The sequence below is a fragment of the Anguilla anguilla genome, chromosome 5 (genome assembly GCF_013347855.1).
Source record: "Anguilla anguilla isolate fAngAng1 chromosome 5, fAngAng1.pri, whole genome shotgun sequence".
Lineage (NCBI taxonomy): Eukaryota > Metazoa > Chordata > Actinopteri > Anguilliformes > Anguillidae > Anguilla > Anguilla anguilla.
Genome location: NC_049205.1, coordinates 27,209,314 through 27,232,212, shown reverse-complemented (window position 1 = coordinate 27,232,212; position 22,899 = coordinate 27,209,314). Strand labels below are relative to the sequence as shown.

Genomic DNA, 22,899 nt, shown 5'->3' with positions numbered 1-22,899 from the left:
GTCTGCCTGGATTGATTCAAGCCACGCTACCATTGGTAATGATGGGGGAGATAGTGAATCCATTCAGAAGATTTTTAATTCCGGTAAAATAATGTGTAATAATCCAGTGGAAATTGAATGCAGAGCAAAGGAATATCCAAAACTTCAACTCGCAGAGTTGGGACAAGATGTGGAATGCAATCGATCTGTTGGACTCATCTGCCTGAACAAAAACCAAGGTCTCCAGAAACAGTGCTTTGATTATGAGATAAAAGTAAAATGCTGTCAACAGTGTAACACTACAACACTTCCACACAGTTCAACCATCCCAGGTACAACTACTTCTACAACCATAGAACCATCCACTGCAACATTCTCCACAACAACCCAGCCTCCCAGGACAACCACCCCTGGTACGACAACGTCTAGAACAACAGAACCGTCCACTTCAACTTACTCCACGACTGCCCAGCCTCTCAGCACAACCACCTCTGGGACAACAAGAACCACAACTACTACAACCACGACTGCACCCACAGAAACACCCACTTCAACTCACTCAAAATCAACTAGCGCAACCACCACTGGAACAACGAGAATCACACCCAATCCTACCACAACTAAAACCACTGAACCATCCACTTCAACTATTTCCACAACAGTTACCACAACAGCCCACCCACCTTCTACAACATCACCTGTGCCCACAACAACAACATGTATTGATGGACAACATTGTGAATGGTCTGCCTGGATTGATTCAAGCCACGCTACCATTGGTAATGATGGGGGAGATAGTGAATCCATTCAGAAGATTTTTAATTCCGGTAAAATAATGTGTAATAATCCAGTGGAAATTGAATGCAGAGCAAAGGAATATCCAAAACTTCAACTCTCAGAGTTGGGACAAGATGTGGAATGCAATCGATCTGTTGGACTCATCTGCCTGAACAAAAACCAAGGTCTCCAGAAACAGTGCTTTGATTATGAGATAAAAGTCAAATGCTGTCAACAGTGTAACACTACAACACTTCCACACAGTTCAACCATCCCAGGTACAACTACTTCTACAACCATAGAACCATCCACTGCAACATTCTCCACAACAACCCCGCCTCCCAGGACAACCACCCCTGGTACAACAACATCTAGAACAACAGAACCGTCCACTTCAACTTACTCCACGACTGCCCAGCCTCTCAGCACAACCACCTCTGGGACAACAAGAACCACAACTACTACAACCACGACTGCACCCACAGAAACACCCACTTCAACTCACTCAAAATCAACTAGCGCAACCAGCACTGGAACAACGAGAATCACACCCAATCCTACCACAACTAAAACCACTGAACCATCCACTTCAACTATTTCCACAACAGTTACCACAACAGCCCACCCACCTTCTACAACATCACCTGTGCCCACAACAACAACATGTATTGATGGACAACATTGTGAATGGTCTGCCTGGATTGATTCAAGCCACGCTACCATTGGTAATGATGGGGGAGATAGTGAATCCATTCAGAAGATTTTTAATTCCGGTAAAATAATGTGTAATAATCCAGTGGAAATTGAATGCAGAGCAAAGGAATATCCAAAACTTCAACTCGCAGAGTTGGGACAAGATGTGGAATGCAATCGATCTGTTGGACTCATCTGCCTGAACAAAAACCAAGGTCTCCAGAAACAGTGCTTTGATTATGAGATAAAAGTCAAATGCTGTCAACAGTGTAACACTACAACACTTCCACACAGTTCAACCATCCCAGGTACAACTACTTCTACAACCATAGAACCATCCACTGCAACATTCTCCACAACAACCCAGCCTCCCAGGACAACCACCCCTGGTACGACAACGTCTAGAACAACAGAACCGTCTACTTCAACTTACTCCACGACTGCCCAGCCTCTCAGCACAACCACCTCTGGGACAACAAGAACCACAACTACTACAACCACGACTGCACCCACAGAAACACCCACTTCAACTCACTCAAAATCAACTAGCGCAACCACCACTGGAACAACGAGAATCACACCCAATCCTACCACAACTAAAACCACTGAACCATCCACTTCAACTATTTCCACAACAGTTACCACAACAGCCCACCCACCTTCTACAACATCACCTGTGCCCACAACAACAACATGTATTGATGGACAACGTTGTGAATGGTCTGCCTGGATTGATTCAAGCCACGCTACCATTGGTAATGATGGGGGAGATAGTGAATCCATTCAGAAGATTTTTAATTCGGGTAAAATAATGTGTAATAATCCAGTGGAAATTGAATGCAGAGCAAAGGAATATCCAAACCTTCAACTCTCAGAGTTGGGACAAGATGTGGAATGCAATCGATCTGTTGGACTCATCTGCCTGAACAAAAACCAAGGTCTCCAGAAACAGTGCTTTGATTATGAGATAAAAGTCAAATGCTGTCAACAGTGTAACACTACAACACTTCCACACAGTTCAACCATCCCAGGTACAACTACTTCTACAACCATAGAACCATCCACTGCAACATTCTCCACAACAACCCAGCCTCCCAGGACAACCACCCCTGGTACAACAACGTCTAGAACAACAGAACCGTCCACTTCAACTTACTCCACGACTGCCCAGCCTCTCAGCACAACCACCTCTGGGACAACAAGAACCACAACTACTACAACCACGACTGCACCCACAGAAACACCCACTTCAACTCACTCAAAATCAACTAGCGCAACCACCACTGGAACAACGAGAATCACACCCAATCCTACCACAACTAAAACCACTGAACCATCCACTTCAACTATTTCCACAACAGTTACCACAACAGTCCAACCACCTTCTACAACATTACCTGTGCCCACAACAACAACATGTATTGATGGACAACATTGTGAATGGTCTGCCTGGATTGATTCAAGCCACGCTACCATTGGTAATGATGGGGGAGATAGTGAATCCATTCAGAAGATTTTTAATTCCGGTAAAATAATGTGTAATAATCCAGTGGAAATTGAATGCAGAGCAAAGGAATATCCAAAACTTCAACTCGCAGAGTTGGGACAAGATGTAGAATGCAATCTATCTGTTGGACTCATCTGCCTGAACAAAAACCAAGGTCTCCAGAAACAGTGCTTTGATTATGAGATAAAAGTCAAATGCTGTCAACAGTGTAACACTACAACACTTCCACACAGTTCAACCATCCCAGGTACAACTACTTCTACAACCATAGAACTATCCACTGCAACATTCTCCACAACAACCCAGCCTCCCAGGACAACCACCCCTGGTACAACAACGTCTAGAACAACAGAACCGTCCACTTCAACTTACTCCACGACTGCCCAGCCTCTCAGCACAACCACCTCTGGGACAACAAGAACCACAACTACTACAACCACGACTGCACCCACAGAAACACCCACTTCAACTCACTCAAAATCAACTAGCGCAACCACCACTGGAACAACGAGAATCCCACCCAATCCTACCACAACTAAAACCACTGAACCATCCACTTCAACTATTTCCACAACAGTTACCACAACAGCCCAACCACCTTCTACAACATTACCTGTGCCCACAACAACAACATGTATTGATGGACAACATTGTGAATGGTCTGCCTGGATTGATTCAAGCCACGCTACCATTGGTAATGATGGGGGAGATAGTGAATCCATTCAGAAGATTTTTAATTCCGGTAAAATAATGTGTAATAATCCAGTGGAAATTGAATGCAGAGCAAAGGAATATCCAAAACTTCAACTCGCAGAGTTGGGACAAGATGTAGAATGCAATCTATCTGTTGGACTCATCTGCCTGAACAAAAACCAAGGTCTCCAGAAACAGTGCTTTGATTATGAGATAAAAGTCAAATGCTGTCAACAGTGTAGCACTACAACACTTCCACACAGTTCAACCATCCCAGGTACAACTACTTCTACAACCATAGAACTATCCACTGCAACATTCTCCACAACAACCCAGCCTCCCAGGACAACCACCCCTGGTACAACAACGTCTAGAACAACAGAACCGTCCACTTCAACTTACTCCACGACTGCCCAGCCTCTCAGCACAACCACCTCTGGGACAACAAGAACCACAACTACTACAACCACGACTGCACCCACAGAAACACCCACTTCAACTCACTCAAAATCAACTAGCGCAACCACCACTGGAACAACGAGAATCCCACCCAATCCTACCACAACTAAAACCACTGAACCATCCACTTCAACTATTTCCACAACAGTTACCACAACAGCCCAACCACCTTCTACAACATTACCTGTGCCCACAACAACAACATGTATTGATGGACAACATTGTGAATGGTCTGCCTGGATTGATTCAAGCCACGCTACCATTGGTAATGATGGGGGAGATAGTGAATCCATTCAGAAGATTTTTAATTCCGGTAAAATAATGTGTAATAATCCAGTGGAAATTGAATGCAGAGCAAAGGAATATCCAAACCTTCAACTCTCAGAGTTGGGACAAGATGTAGAATGCAATCGATCTGTTGGACTCATCTGCCTGAACAAAAACCAAGGTCTCCAGAAACAGTGCTTTGATTATGAGATAAAAGTCAAATGCTGTCAACAGTGTAACACTACAACACTTCCACACAGTTCAACCATCCCAGGTACAACTACTTCTACAACCATAGAACCATCCACTGCAACATTCTCCACAACAACCCAGCCTCCCAGGACAACCACCCCTGGTACAACAACGTCTAGAACAACAGAACCGTCCACTTCAACTTACTCCACGACTGCCCAGCCTCTCAGCACAACCACCTCTGGGACAACAAGAACCACAACTACTACAACCACGACTGCACCCACAGAAACACCCACTTCAACTCACTCAAAATCAACTAGCGCAACCACCACTGGAACAACGAGAATCACACCCAATCCTACCACAACTAAAACCACTGAACCATCCACTTCAACTATTTCCACAACAGTTACCACAACAGTCCAACCACCTTCTACAACATTACCTGTGCCCACAACAACAACATGTATTGATGGACAACATTGTGAATGGTCTGCCTGGATTGATTCAAGCCACGCTACCATTGGTAATGATGGGGGAGATAGTGAATCCATTCAGAAGATTTTTAATTCCGGTAAAATAATGTGTAATAATCCAGTGGAAATTGAATGCAGAGCAAAGGAATATCCAAAACTTCAACTCTCAGAGTTGGGACAAGATGTAGAATGCAATCTATCTGTTGGACTCATCTGCCTGAACAAAAACCAAGGTCTCCAGAAACAGTGCTTTGATTATGAGATAAAAGTCAAATGCTGTCAACACTGTAACACTACAACACTTCCACACAGTTCAACCATCCCAGGTACAACTACTTCTACAACTATAGAACTATCCACTGCAACATTCTCCACAACAACCCAGCCTCCCAGGACAACCACCCCTGGTACAACAACGTCTAGAACAACAGAACCGTCCACTTCAACTTACTCCACGACTGCCCAGCCTCTCAGCACAACCACCTCTGGGACAACAAGAACCACAACTACTACAACCACGACTGCACCCACAGAAACACCCACTTCAACTCACTCAAAATCAACTAGCGCAACCACCACTGGAACAACGAGAATCACACCCAATCCTACCACAACTAAAACCACTGAACCATCCACTTCAACTATTTCCACAACAGTTACCACAACAGCCCAACCACCTTCTACAACATTACCTGTGCCCACAACAACAACATGTATTGATGGACAACATTGTGAATGGTCTGCCTGGATTGATTCAAGCCACGCTACCATTGGTAATGATGGGGGAGATAGTGAATCCATTCAGAAGATTTTTAATTCCGGTAAAATAATGTGTAATAATCCAGTGGAAATTGAATGCAGAGCAAAGGAATATCCAAACCTTCAACTCTCAGAGTTGGGACAAGATGTAGAATGCAATCGATCTGTTGGACTCATCTGCCTGAACAAAAACCAAGGTCTCCAGAAACAGTGCTTTGATTATGAGATAAAAGTCAAATGCTGTCAACAGTGTAACACTACAACACTTCCACACAGTTCAACCATCCCAGGTACAACTACTTCTACAACCATAGAACCATCCACTGCAACATTCTCCACAACAACCCAGCCTCCCAGGACAACCACCCCTGGTACAACAACGTCTAGAACAACAGAACCGTCCACTTCAACTTACTCCACGACTGCCCAGCCTCTCAGCACAACCACCTCTGGGACAACAAGAACCACAACTACTACAACCACGACTGCACCCACAGAAACACCCACTTCAACTCACTCAAAATCAACTAGCGCAACCACCACTGGAACAACGAGAATCACACCCAATCCTACCACAACTAAAACCACTGAACCATCCACTTCAACTATTTCCACAACAGTTACCACAACAGCCCACCCACCTTCTACAACATCACCTGTGCCCACAACAACAACATGTATTGATGGACAACATTGTGAATGGTCTGCCTGGATTGATTCAAGCCACGCTACCATTGGTAATGATGGGGGAGATAGTGAATCCATTCAGAAGATTTTTAATTCCGGTAAAATAATGTGTAATAATCCAGTGGAAATTGAATGCAGAGCAAAGGAATATCCAAAACTTCAACTCTCAGAGTTGGGACAAGATGTAGAATGCAATCGATCTGTTGGACTCATCTGCCTGAACAAAAACCAAGGTCTCCAGAAACAGTGCTTTGATTATGAGATAAAAGTCAAATGCTGTCAACAGTGTAACACTACAACACTTCCACACAGTTCAACCATCCCAGGTACAACTACTTCTACAACCATAGAACTATCCACTGCGACATTCTCCACAACAACCCAGCCTCCCAGGACAACCACCCCTGGTACAACAACGTCTAGAACAACAGAACCGTCCACTTCAACTTACTCCACGACTGCCCAGCCTCTCAGCACAACCACCTCTGGGACAACAAGAACCACAACTACTACAACCACGACTGCACCCACAGAAACACCCACTTCAACTCACTCAAAATCAACTAGCGCAACCACCACTGGAACAACGAGAATCACACCCAATCCTACCACAACTAAAACCACTGAACCATCCACTTCAACTATTTCCACAACAGTTACCACAACAGTCCAACCACCTTCTACAACATTACCTGTGCCCACAACAACAACATGTATTGATGGACAACATTGTGAATGGTCTGCCTGGATTGATTCAAGCCACGCTACCATTGGTAATGATGGGGGAGATAGTGAATCCATTCAGAAGATTTTTAATTCCGGTAAAATAATGTGTAATAATCCAGTGGAAATTGAATGCAGAGCAAAGGAATATCCAAAACTTCAACTCGCAGAGTTGGGACAAGATGTAGAATGCAATCTATCTGTTGGACTCATCTGCCTGAACAAAAACCAAGGTCTCCAGAAACAGTGCTTTGATTATGAGATTAAAATCAAATGCTGTCAACAGTGTAACACTACAACACTTCCACACAGTTCAACCATCCCAGGTACAACTACTTCTACAACCATAGAACTATCCACTGCAACATTCTCCACAACAACCCAGCCTCCCAGGACAACCACCCCTGGTACAACAACGTCTAGAACAACAGAACCGTCCACTTCAACTTACTCCACGACTGCCCAGCCTCTCAGCACAACCACCTCTGGGACAACAAGAACCACAACTACTACAACCACGACTGCACCCACAGAAACACCCACTTCAACTCACTCAAAATCAACTAGCGCAACCACCACTGGAACAACGAGAATCCCACCCAATCCTACCACAACTAAAACCACTGAACCATCCACTTCAACTATTTCCACAACAGTTACCACAACAGCCCAACCACCTTCTACAACATTACCTGTGCCCACAACAACAACATGTATTGATGGACAACATTGTGAATGGTCTGCCTGGATTGATTCAAGCCACGCTACCATTGGTAATGATGGGGGAGATAGTGAATCCATTCAGAAGATTTTTAATTCCGGTAAAATAATGTGTAATAATCCAGTGGAAATTGAATGCAGAGCAAAGGAATATCCAAAACTTCAACTCGCAGAGTTGGGACAAGATGTAGAATGCAATCTATCTGTTGGACTCATCTGCCTGAACAAAAACCAAGGTCTCCAGAAACAGTGCTTTGATTATGAGATAAAAGTCAAATGCTGTCAACAGTGTAGCACTACAACACTTCCACACAGTTCAACCATCCCAGGTACAACTACTTCTACAACCATAGAACTATCCACTGCAACATTCTCCACAACAACCCAGCCTCCCAGGACAACCACCCCTGGTACAACAACGTCTAGAACAACAGAACCGTCCACTTCAACTTACTCCACGACTGCCCAGCCTCTCAGCACAACCACCTCTGGGACAACAAGAACCACAACTACTACAACCACGACTGCACCCACAGAAACACCCACTTCAACTCACTCAAAATCAACTAGCGCAACCACCACTGGAACAACGAGAATCACACCCAATCCTACCACAACTAAAACCACTGAACCATCCACTTCAACTATTTCCACAACAGTTACCACAACAGCCCAACCACCTTCTACAACATTACCTGTGCCCACAACAACAACATGTATTGATGGACAACATTGTGAATGGTCTGCCTGGATTGATTCAAGCCACGCTACCATTGGTAATGATGGGGGAGATAGTGAATCCATTCAGAAGATTTTTAATTCCGGTAAAATAATGTGTAATAATCCAGTGGAAATTGAATGCAGAGCAAAGGAATATCCAAACCTTCAACTCTCAGAGTTGGGACAAGATGTAGAATGCAATCGATCTGTTGGACTCATCTGCCTGAACAAAAACCAAGGTCTCCAGAAACAGTGCTTTGATTATGAGATAAAAGTCAAATGCTGTCAACAGTGTAACACTACAACACTTCCACACAGTTCAACCATCCCAGGTACAACTACTTCTACAACCATAGAACCATCCACTGCAACATTCTCCACAACAACCCAGCCTCCCAGGACAACCACCCCTGGTACAACAACGTCTAGAACAACAGAACCGTCCACTTCAACTTACTCCACGACTGCCCAGCCTCTCAGCACAACCACCTCTGGGACAACAAGAACCACAACTACTACAACCACGACTGCACCCACAGAAACACCCACTTCAACTCACTCAAAATCAACTAGCGCAACCACCACTGGAACAACGAGAATCACACCCAATCCTACCACAACTAAAACCACTGAACCATCCACTTCAACTATTTCCACAACAGTTACCACAACAGTCCAACCACCTTCTACAACATTACCTGTGCCCACAACAACAACATGTATTGATGGACAACATTGTGAATGGTCTGCCTGGATTGATTCAAGCCACGCTACCATTGGTAATGATGGGGGAGATAGTGAATCCATTCAGAAGATTTTTAATTCCGGTAAAATAATGTGTAATAATCCAGTGGAAATTGAATGCAGAGCAAAGGAATATCCAAAACTTCAACTCTCAGAGTTGGGACAAGATGTAGAATGCAATCTATCTGTTGGACTCATCTGCCTGAACAAAAACCAAGGTCTCCAGAAACAGTGCTTTGATTATGAGATAAAAGTCAAATGCTGTCAACACTGTAACACTACAACACTTCCACACAGTTCAACCATCCCAGGTACAACTACTTCTACAACTATAGAACTATCCACTGCAACATTCTCCACAACAACCCAGCCTCCCAGGACAACCACCCCTGGTACAACAACGTCTAGAACAACAGAACCGTCCACTTCAACTTACTCCACGACTGCCCAGCCTCTCAGCACAACCACCTCTGGGACAACAAGAACCACAACTACTACAACCACGACTGCACCCACAGAAACACCCACTTCAACTCACTCAAAATCAACTAGCGCAACCACCACTGGAACAACGAGAATCCCACCCAATCCTACCACAACTAAAACCACTGAACCATCCACTTCAACTATTTCCACAACAGTTACCACAACAGCCCAACCACCTTCTACAACATTACCTGTGCCCACAACAACAACATGTATTGATGGACAACATTGTGAATGGTCTGCCTGGATTGATTCAAGCCACGCTACCATTGGTAATGATGGGGGAGATAGTGAATCCATTCAGAAGATTTTTAATTCCGGTAAAATAATGTGTAATAATCCAGTGGAAATTGAATGCAGAGCAAAGGAATATCCAAACCTTCAACTCTCAGAGTTGGGACAAGATGTAGAATGCAATCGATCTGTTGGACTCATCTGCCTGAACAAAAACCAAGGTCTCCAGAAACAGTGCTTTGATTATGAGATAAAAGTCAAATGCTGTCAACAGTGTAACACTACAACACTTCCACACAGTTCAACCATCCCAGGTACAACTACTTCTACAACCATAGAACTATCCACTGCAACATTCTCCACAACAACCCAGCCTCCCAGGACAACCACCCCTGGTACAACAACGTCTAGAACAACAGAACCGTCCACTTCAACTTACTCCACGACTGCCCAGCCTCTCAGCACAACCACCTCTGGGACAACAAGAACCACAACTACTACAACCACGACTGCACCCACAGAAACACCCACTTCAACTCACTCAAAATCAACTAGCGCAACCACCACTGGAACAACGAGAATCACACCCAATCCTACCACAACTAAAACCACTGAACCATCCACTTCAACTATTTCCACAACAGTTACCACAACAGCCCACCCACCTTCTACAACATCACCTGTGCCCACAACAACAACATGTATTGATGGACAACATTGTGAATGGTCTGCCTGGATTGATTCAAGCCACGCTACCATTGGTAATGATGGGGGAGATAGTGAATCCATTCAGAAGATTTTTAATTCCGGTAAAATAATGTGTAATAATCCAGTGGAAATTGAATGCAGAGCAAAGGAATATCCAAAACTTCAACTCTCAGAGTTGGGACAAGATGTAGAATGCAATCGATCTGTTGGACTCATCTGCCTGAACAAAAACCAAGGTCTCCAGAAACAGTGCTTTGATTATGAGATAAAAGTCAAATGCTGTCAACAGTGTAACACTACAACACTTCCACACAGTTCAACCATCCCAGGTACAACTACTTCTACAACCATAGAACTATCCACTGCGACATTCTCCACAACAACCCAGCCTCCCAGGACAACCACCCCTGGTACAACAACGTCTAGAACAACAGAACCGTCCACTTCAACTTACTCCACGACTGCCCAGCCTCTCAGCACAACCACCTCTGGGACAACAAGAACCACAACTACTACAACCACGACTGCACCCACAGAAACACCCACTTCAACTCACTCAAAATCAACTAGCGCAACCACCACTGGAACAACAAGAATCACACCCAATCCTACCACAACTAAAACCACTGAACCATCCACTTCAACTATTTCCACAACAGTTACCACAACAGGCCAACCACCTTCTACAACATCACCTGTGCCCACAACAACAACATGTTTTGATGGACAACATTGTGAATGGTCTGCCTGGATTGATTCAAGCCACGCTACCATTGGTAATGATGGGGGAGATAGTGAATCCATTCAGAAGATTTTTAATTCTGGTAAAATAATGTGTAATAATCCAGTGGAAATTGAATGCAGAGCAAAGGAATATCCAAAACTTCAACTCTCAGAGTTAGGGCAAGATGTAGAATGCAATCGATCCGTTGGACTCATTTGCCTAAACAAAAACCAAGGTCTCCAGAAACAGTGCTTTGATTATGAGATAAAAGTCAAATGCTGTCAGCCATGCCCATCTCCTGGAACATCAACGATAACCAGTTTAACAACATCTGATTATATTATCAGGACAGGACCGACACCCACCACACCTGCCACTTCCCATCTTGAAAATATGACTACTTCATTTAGCTCTTCACTAAATCCTTGTACGTGCCTTTACAATGGGACATTGTTTATACCTGGTAAGTTATCCTGTAAACAATATGTTACATATTCATAAATTTCTTTTCATCCATTATTTGTATAGTGGTATCAAGAGTTTGAATTTTTTCTTTTTTTCACCAGGCAAAATTATTTACAATGTAACTGATCATGATGGATGGTGTTACAAGGCTTACTGCAATGATACTTGCAGTATAGAAGTTGAAGGAAGCCTCTGTATTACAACTCCAGCTACAAGTACTTTGACACCAACAACCACCCACCTACATGGAAACTGTGACACATTTCATCCCCCAAAGAAGGTAATCAATAACAATATATCAGTAATAAGACTGACTTGTGGTGCATTCAACTTGAACCTAATATTTACATTCATCATAGCTGATATCATTGCTTTATGAGGGGGATTTCTCATATTTTATTGTAACTGTGATATTTATTGTCATTTTTGTACCCGCAGTCTGATATATATGAAATGTAATTCTCTGATGCATAACTTGGTACATAAGCTAGGGACTGCCAAGTGAAAAGTATTAGCATTGGCAGCAGCTTTGTGGTCAATTCATTCTAAAATAGATTTTTTTTGGTAATGCAATTCATTTCAAGAATTGACTGAATTGGAATGAAATTGACCACAACCCTGGTTGGTACCATATGTTTTGGCAGGCCAGGCCTTCTTCCTCTGACTGAGTGGTTTGTGTTGTCTTGTGGTTTCCTAGATAAAAGACACGGTCAAGTCAGGTCAGTTTTATCAGTACAGACGTGGTTGCATAAAAGGGTCCAGGGGTGGCAGCCATGTGGTGGGTTGAGGCTCTGGAGTCGTGGATGGCAGAGCATATGCTTGCGCCCACTCCCCCAAATATGACCGTGGATGTTACAGTGATGGGATAGGACCAACCTAATTGTTCATTCTGCACTGAAAGAGAAGAGAATAATTTGTGATAAAAAATTTGGTTGAATTAAACAATTTGGAAACATTGATGCTTTTTTTGATTGACCAATACTATTTATTTTATTTTTTTTAGAATGGTGAATCTTGGCATTATGATAACTGCACCATAGCCACCTGCCACAGAGGGATTGTAACTTCGAAGCCAGTGCAGTGTGACCCTGTGAAGTCAATTGCATGTGAAAATGGCCTTCCTCCAATTAAGGTCTACGATGAGTCTGGATGTTGCTTCCAATATGAGTGTCAATGTAAGTCCTGGGAAACATAAAACATTTCTTGAGCCTGACTGACTATTTATTAATTTATTTATTAATTTATATTATTACGTTACACTAACATAATGGACAAACAGTATTGAAGTTCCATGATTTATTTGTTGTATAGCTTTTCAAAACAGACTATTCACATACACACATAAAATTAATCCAATTAACATTTACCAAAGATTATCATTAAAATAATTTTAATATTTTTGCCATTTTATATTTGTGTGTGTTTTTCTTATTACGTAGCTTAATATTATGATATTAATGAGTATGATTTCTTGCCACTCTTATTTTATTTTCTTAGGTGTTTGCTATGGTTGGGGGGATCCTCATTATGTAACATTTGATGGAAATTACTATGGCTTCCAAGGAAATTGTTCTTATGTCTTGGTCAAAGAGATCCTGCCAAAATATAACTTCAGTGTTATCATTGACAACTACTACTGTCATGCCCCCGATGGTCTGTCCTGCCCCCAGTCTCTGACAGTGCATTACGAATCATTCATTATTTTTATCACCCAGGAGGACATTCATGGCGTCTTTACAAACCTGGTAACTTTTACTGATTTTATTTTCCTCTGCGGTGACAGTATGCTCAGCAGTTAGTACTTTTTAGCACACAAGTATATATATAATTTTTAGAACTGATCTTAAAATTGACACTCAACCTTTCATTGTTATTGTTAATTCTGTCATTTCTCAGATTTATATCAACCAGGAACAAATAATCCCACCCTTTGAAAACAATGACTTCAGGATCACAGACAATGGAATTGAGACACTACTAGTCATTCCTGCTATCGATGCACGTGTGTCCTTCAGAGGCCTAATGTTTAGTATCTACCTGCCTTATTCTCTGTTTCATGGAAACACAGAGGGCCAATGTGGTAAGAACATGAGATGGTAAACCATTTTTGTATTTTCTCTTCTCCTCAGCTTAGACACCTGTGATGATGTTGTAAAGTTATCTCAACAAAAACAAATTTTCAAAAAACAAAAATGGAAAATTACAGCATATACATGGCATATACAGTTGAGGCCAAAAGTTAAACTCAGTTTTTCATAACTTTGCACGTTTCATGTTACCATACATTTCTTTTGTTAAGTCAATTAGGGTATCTACTTTGTTCACATGAGAGGTAATTTTAAAACAATCGATTAGAGACAGACTTATTTCAGCTTTAATTCACTATAACATAATTCCAGTGGGTCAAACGTTTATATACTCCAAGTTGACTGTCTCTTTAAACCGTCTGGAAGATTCCAGAAATTGATGTAATGACTTTTTAGAGGCTTCTGATTGGCCAATTGTCATAATTAGGAGTTAATTGGGAGTTGTGTCTGGCACCTGTGTCTGTATTTAAGGACCTACCTTTAGAGCCAATGCCTTTTTGCCCTTGATACCATGGGAAAATCCTAGCAACTCAACTAAGACCACAGAAAAAAAATTGTGGACCTCCACAAGTCCGGTTTTTCCCATTCTCTCAGTTTGTGAATGCTGTGCTGCTAGCCAAAGTTCAGTTTGACCAACATTACATTCCATTCATTTACTTTATCCAAAGCGACTTACAACACTTACCGGCCCTGGTATGTAAACTTTTGACCCACTGAAAATCTGATATAGTACATAAAAGCTGAAATAAATCTGTCTCTTATCTATTATTTTGAAATGACCTCTTTTAGAAATAAAGTAGATACCCTAATTGACTTAACACAGGAAATGTATGGTAACATGAAATGTGTGGAGTTGTGAAAAATTGAGTTTGAATGTCTTTGGCCTCAACTGTAAAGCACTGTCTGTAAGTCATTAAAACTAGCTAAATCTAGGCCTGCTGTGAAAAGTACTGAGATCAAAATTAGGCAAAGTTATAACAAACATATTGCTATCATATAGCTATTTTAGCTCACACAAATTAAACAACCTCATTCAAAATCAATGCTACCCAATGTTTCCTAAATTATTTCATGTAACTTGGCAGTGTTTTTTCATCTTAGGCTGATTCTGATATCAATACTTTTAACGGCAGGCCTAGATTTATCAAGTTTTAATGAGTTATAGACAGTGCTTTGTATGCGTGAGTAAGCTGACATTTTTCTTTGCTGAAAACATGTTGTTATTGCAATATAATTTCTTTTTGTACTGTGTTATGAGTAACTGATAATACTAATACTAATTCATAAAAGCACACATACATGCTAGCTAATGGAAACAAATGGGTTCAGTCATTTTTCATTTACCATGAATTACAAATAAATGAAAATGTTTGTCATATTTTTAAATGGATTAAGGTAAGTGTTTTTCATGGGTTTGATTGTATTCACAGTAAACCTAATTGTATGTCAGTAAATGATCTATAGGCCTAGCTAACATTAATTGTGGTGTTTGCAAGGTAGCTACAGTACATTTAACAAGTTGAAGTAGTTAAACTGTAGACTATAACTGTTAGTTGGGGTTTGGGTAACACCAATGGCTTAGATGGGTTCATTTCATGATCAGTGATGATAAAGAAAATGATAATGTCATAAATATTATTATTACCCCCTGAAGTGAGCATTTTTCTTTTGAATGCTTGTAGAAAAGTAATGTTTCCTCGACTCAGTGCATACTAATATCGTTAGCAAATAGGGTCAGCAGATGGCTAGTTTTTGACCAGAATGTCTAGTTTTCTCATTATTTGTACATGTCCAGTTTGTGCTCCCATTTGGGCAATTTAATATCCGGTACAAGTAATTGATGGCAGAAAGTTATCAGTAGTTTGTAATGAATTTTCGTAGCCCCCTGATCTGACAGGGTCGTGGTTCCAAGGGGGTTCCCCGGTCTAACGGCGGCCCCAAAGGGGGAAACCCCCACACCAGTCCTACAGTTGTATTGTTCGCATGCTAGATAGCTAGCTAACCTGAACATTACATGTGACAAGTTTTAACTGTTGGCAGCTAGCTGATTAACAGTAGTGAACCTTTAACTATAGTTGTCACTGGCTAGCTAGCTATTGTCCAGTACTTTTAGTTTTAATTATGGCTGCTAGCAAGAATACCTAGGTAGCTACTAGTTAAGCATGCAAATAGTTATCTTAACTAACATTATTAATTATTTCATAGAAGCCATATGGCAGTGCTGGCTAGCTAGCTAGCTACACTTCAGTATCATTAGTTTGACTTCTCATTTTAACTGAACTGAGGTGAGGTTAGTAAGCTAGCCAGCCATGCAGCTGGTTTAATGAGGCTGTGTAGCTAAGCAGCCAGCCAGCTGTATGAATGAAACAAATGTGGCTATATAGCTGGTTACACCATGTTTTGGTTAAAGAGTAATAACGGTTACAAGTTCAGTCCGAGGGTTTTATGGCCTAAATATAAATGAGCTTACCACAAACATTATCCAGTTGTAAACACAACATTATTATTAGTTAGCAAGCAAGCAAGCTTCCACACAAAACCAACCAAAATGGAGACTGCAAAGTTTTTACAATGTCCAATGTCCTTGACTGTGCTGCATTTGGCTAGTTTCAAGATGAGATGTTGTCACTGGCAAATATAGCTAAATGTCCAATGGGGAAAATTAGTGATAGTAGTACTGGAGCATTTATGATTATGTAAATGGCAAGAAAAATAAGTTAAAGAAAAATATGCAAAAATCATCTTAGATTATGCAAAAATCATCTTAGATTATGAAAAAATCATCTAGCCTGCTAGAACTCAACAATATCATTTTTTTTTTTTTTGGATATAATATTATAATATTCAGATAAAAATCTCAAAATTAACATTCATTGTATTTAGCTGTTGTCTTGAAATAAGGCCACCACAAGCAAAACAATTTGCAGTCACTTGCACATAATATGTTAAATACATGCTTCTGTCACTGGAAAATAATGATATTAAAATAATAGACATCACAGATCTGTCTACATTGCTGTGTTTGATAGATACATTACATTACATTTATTTGGCAGACGCTTTTATCCAAAGCGACCTACAAAAAGTGCATTTCATGGTCATAGACAACTGCTAAACACAGGTTCAGTAAGGTACAATACTTATTTTGTACAGCTATTTCTAGCCAAGAACACAGTTCACACAGTGAACACTATTCTGACCTAACCTCTGCAAAGCCAACTAGGCAGAAGAATAAGCTACAGTATTAGGACAAATACAAATTACCAAGATAGATAGATACTTTTATTTGTCTCCGTAGGGAACCTGGTTTGCAGCATAATCACAAGGCATTTCATCATAACCAGGGGTCATCAACGTGTCCGTACACGGACAAACGTGTCCGTGGCAAGACTTGTCTGTGTCCGTGGCAACAAAAAAAAATTGATTGGGAAAAAAAGTTTATTTTTTTCCCATGATAATATACATTGCAATCTGTTTGAGAACAGCAAGGAGTACAATGAATTGATTGAACAAACTTGCAATACTCCTGCTCACATTAAGCCCAGACACCTGCAGCTGTGAGCGAGGTTTCAGTCATATGAATGCTATTAAATCTCAAACACGAAATGCCGCATTGATGCCTGTTTTAGGATTGCCACCTGCCCATATACAACGGCTGACTTTCCAGTCTCCAAGTTTTCGTCATAACAAGGTAGAGCACTGTTTTTTTAATGTTAGAACTACTATCATCATAAATTGTGTAGCATATTAAAATATGTACTATGGCACATTGTGAGGTCTAGCATGCAATTGTGTGTTTCTGGTAATATTTCACCACTTCAAGTTTTGTATGTCCGTGGAAAAAATCGCATTTTGACCAAAAAGTCAGTCACAAGCCGACACAGTGATGACCCCTGATCATACCATCATAAAAATCACTAATAGACATACTCATACACATAATTTGCACCTTTCAATAAATTAGGTGTAAAAAAGAAAGAACAATAGTTAGGATGGGGGCAGCTCCTGCCCAGACCAGCTGGACATCCTTTGTGACCAGGAAGGAGTGGTCAAAGTGCATAAGGGATAAGGTGCCAGTGCATTACCCGTTTAAAAACGTGATGGCTTGTGGAACAAATGAAAACTTGTATCTATTTTTAGTAAATAGAGGGGGGCGATATCGTCGCCCAGATGGCAACAATTTAAATGAGGAGGCAAGGGGGTGCCTCTGGTCACCCACAATGTTGTTTGCCTTATTCACCGTTCTGTCTCTGTAGATGCATTCCATACTTGGTAACGTAATTCCTAAAAGTTTACTGGCCATTGTTACAGTTTTTCTGACAGTCTTTTTCTGTGCCTCAGTAGCATTGCCATACCAGCAGATGATGCAGAAGGTTAAAACACTTTCACCGTATACTGAAATGTAACACTGCAGTGTTGCATGTTGAACTGAAAGCCAACAGGGCTCTATTTTCTGGAATCAATGTCGCATGGCACATGGGTGCAGTCAATGGCGTGGCTTGTGATTGTTGATATCATCGAGACCAGAGACAATTAGTGCACTGTGCAGAATGCTTGGTGCACCTGGACCCAGGGCAAGGTTATACTGAATATATTACTAGTGTCTGTGGTGCAGCTTAATTTATTAATGGCCAATCAAATTACCTCTGTTAGGCTAATTCCCGGGAAGAGTCCTGCGCATTGCGCAGACCGTGTCGCCAATTTCCATAGTCTACCGCTGCAATTAAAGATGAGGATAATGATATACTAATCAGATGTTTTCACAAGACATTGTTTTGCTGGTGGTGCACAGTTGGGCTTGCACATTTTGTTTTTTTAATTTCAGAATTAGAGCATTGCCTGAATCTATATTATGGGTCAGTTTTAATTTCCCATTAAACCTGCAGCTAAATACCTTAAATGTTCTATGCTATAACTAAGAAATGAATAGTATCTTGAAGTTTTATTAACCCTTTAATTCCCACTTAAAATGGGGTTTTTTGTTAGAATCCTGCCCCATTTTAAATCAATCCCATTGTCTCCAAAATTATATACAGTACAGACATCATGTTTCAAAGTTTGAAATAAATATGTAATTTCTACCAAATTTAACCAAATCCCCTGATCCTATGAGAGTTTCACAAAGAAATCCAAATATTGTTTTGTATTTTCTTTATTCTGTAGTGAATATATGTACTTCTGATTCTGGATTGAACCAGATTTCTTTTTCCAATCATACCCCAGGATGTATACAACACCAGGAAAACAGTTTGGAGTAGAGTGAACAAAGCAGTAAAATTTACAAATACCATATTCAGCAACACTCGGATAATGCATTCTCCCCAAATGTTTTCTCCTCCTGAATTTGGCCAATATTATTCGGATTCGGATATTTTTTCCCAACTTTTTGATGCAATTTCCCATCTCTTTGATGCGAGTTGCTCAGAAGTCAGCATCCAGTTTCGCAATTAGACACACACACACACATACATTTGCAGAGAGACAGTGAGTGAGCGTTTCCTTTAACACTAGATGGGCCAGAGTGACACTATCGTTGGGGACTTTATAATTAAAACTACTCCAACACTGTAAATGCTATATCCTCATCCATCCACGACTTTCCTAAATATCTGGCCTTAAACTAACCGCATTTTTTAAATTTGAAAAAAAATGTTTTGACTCAGTAAAAAAATACAGGCAGTTCATGCCATTTTCTTCATAAACCCCAAGGTGCGAACATGTCGCTGTCTACTCCAGCATCCTGTTCAGCAACTGAATGACCAGCACTTTGATACGAGTTATTCAATCTAGCACTATCGAAACTAACTTCAGGGAGAAAAAGTATTAACAAACAAAAAACACCAAACCTGTTAGCCTTAAATTCTGTAGTTTTTTTTATTTTATTTTTTATTTGGAGGTCCTTGCATACAGTAGTTACAAATACAAATACAAATAGTGGCATCTCCCTCAAACATTACTGCATGGAGCTCACTGTGTGCCTGGGGGCAATTGTCATGCTGAAACAGGGAATGGCCTTCCCCAAACTGGGGAAGCACAAAATTGTCTAGAATGTGATTGTATCATGTAGCAGTAAGATTTTCCTTCACTGGTACTAAAAGGCCTAGTCCAAACCATGAAAAACAGCCTCAGACCAAGAAGTGTCCAGATACTTTTTGTCATATTGTGTATGTCTAGGCAGGTTTCCAAAAACACCATTTGGAAACTCTAAAAGGTCAATTGGTAACCAAATGATATAATAACATAACATAGTGACAAGAACAGGCCATTCAGCCCAACGATGCTCGCCATTTCCCTAACTAAATTGTACGTGATTAGTCCAGTGGACTGCGAGCACGATTGCAAGTGGCTTGCAAGTGGTCCAATGGATAGCACGGGCAAAAGAAATGTAGCAGCCAGTTAGGTAGTTTCACATCAGTTAGCTATATAAATACTTAGTGTCCTGAGTTAGAGTATGATCATGTTGACAGCTGACATGTTGTTGCTTATTTCCAATCATCAATAAGGCTTAGTAGCTAATACTCCATTGTACTGCTAAGCTAGTTCGTGTCTGTTGATTTACCATGTGAATTACCATTGAGCTAATATAAAAAGGATGATGATCATTTCCAATTTTCGAAAAGGGAACTCAACTGTTTTCTGCATTGTCATACTTCATGTATAGAAAGATAACAACCACTATCACTACCAGGTTGTTTACAATGTCAGTATTACCATGCTCCTATACCATTAATTGACCTATTTGGCAACATTTCAATGATGTTGCAGTACGATTCAAGTATGCATTTTACCTCCAGAGCATTGAAAAGACAGGATGTTCTTGCTTTTAAAAGTATATTTTAATTAAGACAAACACTTTTTCGACATGGAAACCAACATGCTATAATACATACCACAAGTTTTATCAAGTTTTGTGTTTATAAAGTATTGTGTCAATGGGGTTCGTTCGTTCATGCATACTTACTATAGGTAAATAAACTATAGAGCTTAAAGGGGTAACACTTTAAGCTCTATAGTTTTCTTACCTAGAGTGAATGATGTTTAGTCATTTTGCCCTATTTTCCAAAAAAACCAAATCTTGTTCCATTTCACTTTTCATTTCACAAAACAGTGAACCGCATTGACACAGAATTTGATATCATGATAACTCGTGAATAGATACATTTATTGAGACCACAGCCTACTACAGTGGTAACCAACCTTTTCAAGCCCAAGATCACTTTTTATTCCAAAATGCCGAGATCTACCACTCTGATATCTTCCAAAAAACCCACTTACCACAAGTAAGACTGTTCATTGTCATTTATTTTAGCAATTTCTGTTACGACAGGCTCAATGTCTGTCGACCAAGTGTCTTTTTTGATGGGGGCCCGGCGCGGGCCAGCGACAGACTGATGGCAGCATTAAGGTAGGGCCCTATAGTTTCTGTGATAATAGAATCACGGACGGAATCGCGGAATTGAGAATTTAAAAAAGCTATAACACAGATTCCATATGGCCCTACATTAACCTCTTAGCGCAAAGCCCCTAGTGGTCGGCACGCCGGCATGCCGAGATTACTAAACTCAGACATTCGGTGCTACTGCAACCAAAGTATGAGTTCAAAACAGAAACGCGTTGTTTTAGTTTCATTAGTTGATGATACACGACAACTATGCCGAAAATTGAGTTTCGCAGCCCCACCATTGTGGCTCTTGTCCCGAGTCAGATACATATATATTTTGTAGATACTTTGTATGTACAAGGATATTTTGTTGTTGTTGAAATGTGCCCAGCAAAGAGAGCAATTTTTTTTTTTCTGTGGCATTTCCTTCTGACATCTACGACGGCAATCGCAAACACAACATTTATTTTGCCTTTTTGTAGGCTATAGCTATTTCCATTGATAAAATCGCATTTATTATTATTATTATTATTATTATTATTATTATTATTATTATTATTATTATTGGTAAAAAACATTTACTTCATATCCAGGGAGATAGCCAACTACTTGCACGTTACATGACATGTGTAGCCATTTAGTAATACGATCGAATTTCAGGCTAAAAATAACCCGTTAATCCAGAGAAATTGCTGAGTTGTCTTAGAATCTTTATTGCAACAGAATGTATCAAGGCTGGCAGCCCGGATCAAATTTGTTTTGCAATGCGCAGCTGTCCTAAAAACATGCTGCCTTCGATAAGCGGAATCGATAAGCTCGGAGCCATACGATTCCAATGAATAGGACAACTTGGAACCGGTTCGCGATTCCGATTCCTATTTAAATGCGCCCAGCATTACAAGGCTTGTTGATTCAGTAGCCAATCAGGACTTAAATACAAATTTTTTGTAGAGTGCAAAAAATTTGATATTATTTATTTTAATTTAATTTCTTTTGTTGTTGTTGAAAACACAGCATTCCCAGTCTGTACATTGTTGTCAGATTCTTTGTAAGACTCTGCTATGCTGTAAATAGTTGTTGATTTTTTAAAATGTGTGTTGAATAAATGACATAACAACATTCACATTTACGTAGTGATATTTTCGAATCTCCGGTCAGCTTTTAGCACTGACTTAATGTAGGGCCCTATGGAATCTGTGTTATAGCTTTTTTAAATTCTCAATTCCGCGATTCTGTTCGTGATTCTGTTATCACAGAAACTATAGAGCCCTACCTCAATGCTGCCATCAGTCTGTCGCTGGCCCGCGCCGGGCCCCCATCAAAAAAGACACTTGGCCGCCGGCCACCGGCCCCCGTCAAAAGATACTTGCCACCGGGCCTAACAACTTTTCTGGGGGAAACCCTGGATATCAATA

General features: G+C 40.8%; 1 protein-coding gene across 1 annotated transcript in view; it reads left to right on the top strand.

The window, feature by feature from the left end:
* The window catches only part of LOC118228155 (mucin-5AC-like), an 81,641-nt gene that overhangs the window by 44,134 nt on the left and 14,608 nt on the right, over positions 1–22,899 (top strand). Inside the window, exons 28-33 of the mRNA XM_035419492.1 lie at positions 8,225–8,345; positions 11,787–12,014; positions 12,118–12,296; positions 13,020–13,191; positions 13,514–13,761; positions 13,913–14,096. Of these exons, the coding sequence (XP_035275383.1) occupies positions 8,225–8,345; positions 11,787–12,014; positions 12,118–12,296; positions 13,020–13,191; positions 13,514–13,761; positions 13,913–14,096 (1,132 nt within the window). The remainder of the gene's footprint in view (positions 1–8,224; positions 8,346–11,786; positions 12,015–12,117; positions 12,297–13,019; positions 13,192–13,513; positions 13,762–13,912; positions 14,097–22,899) is intronic.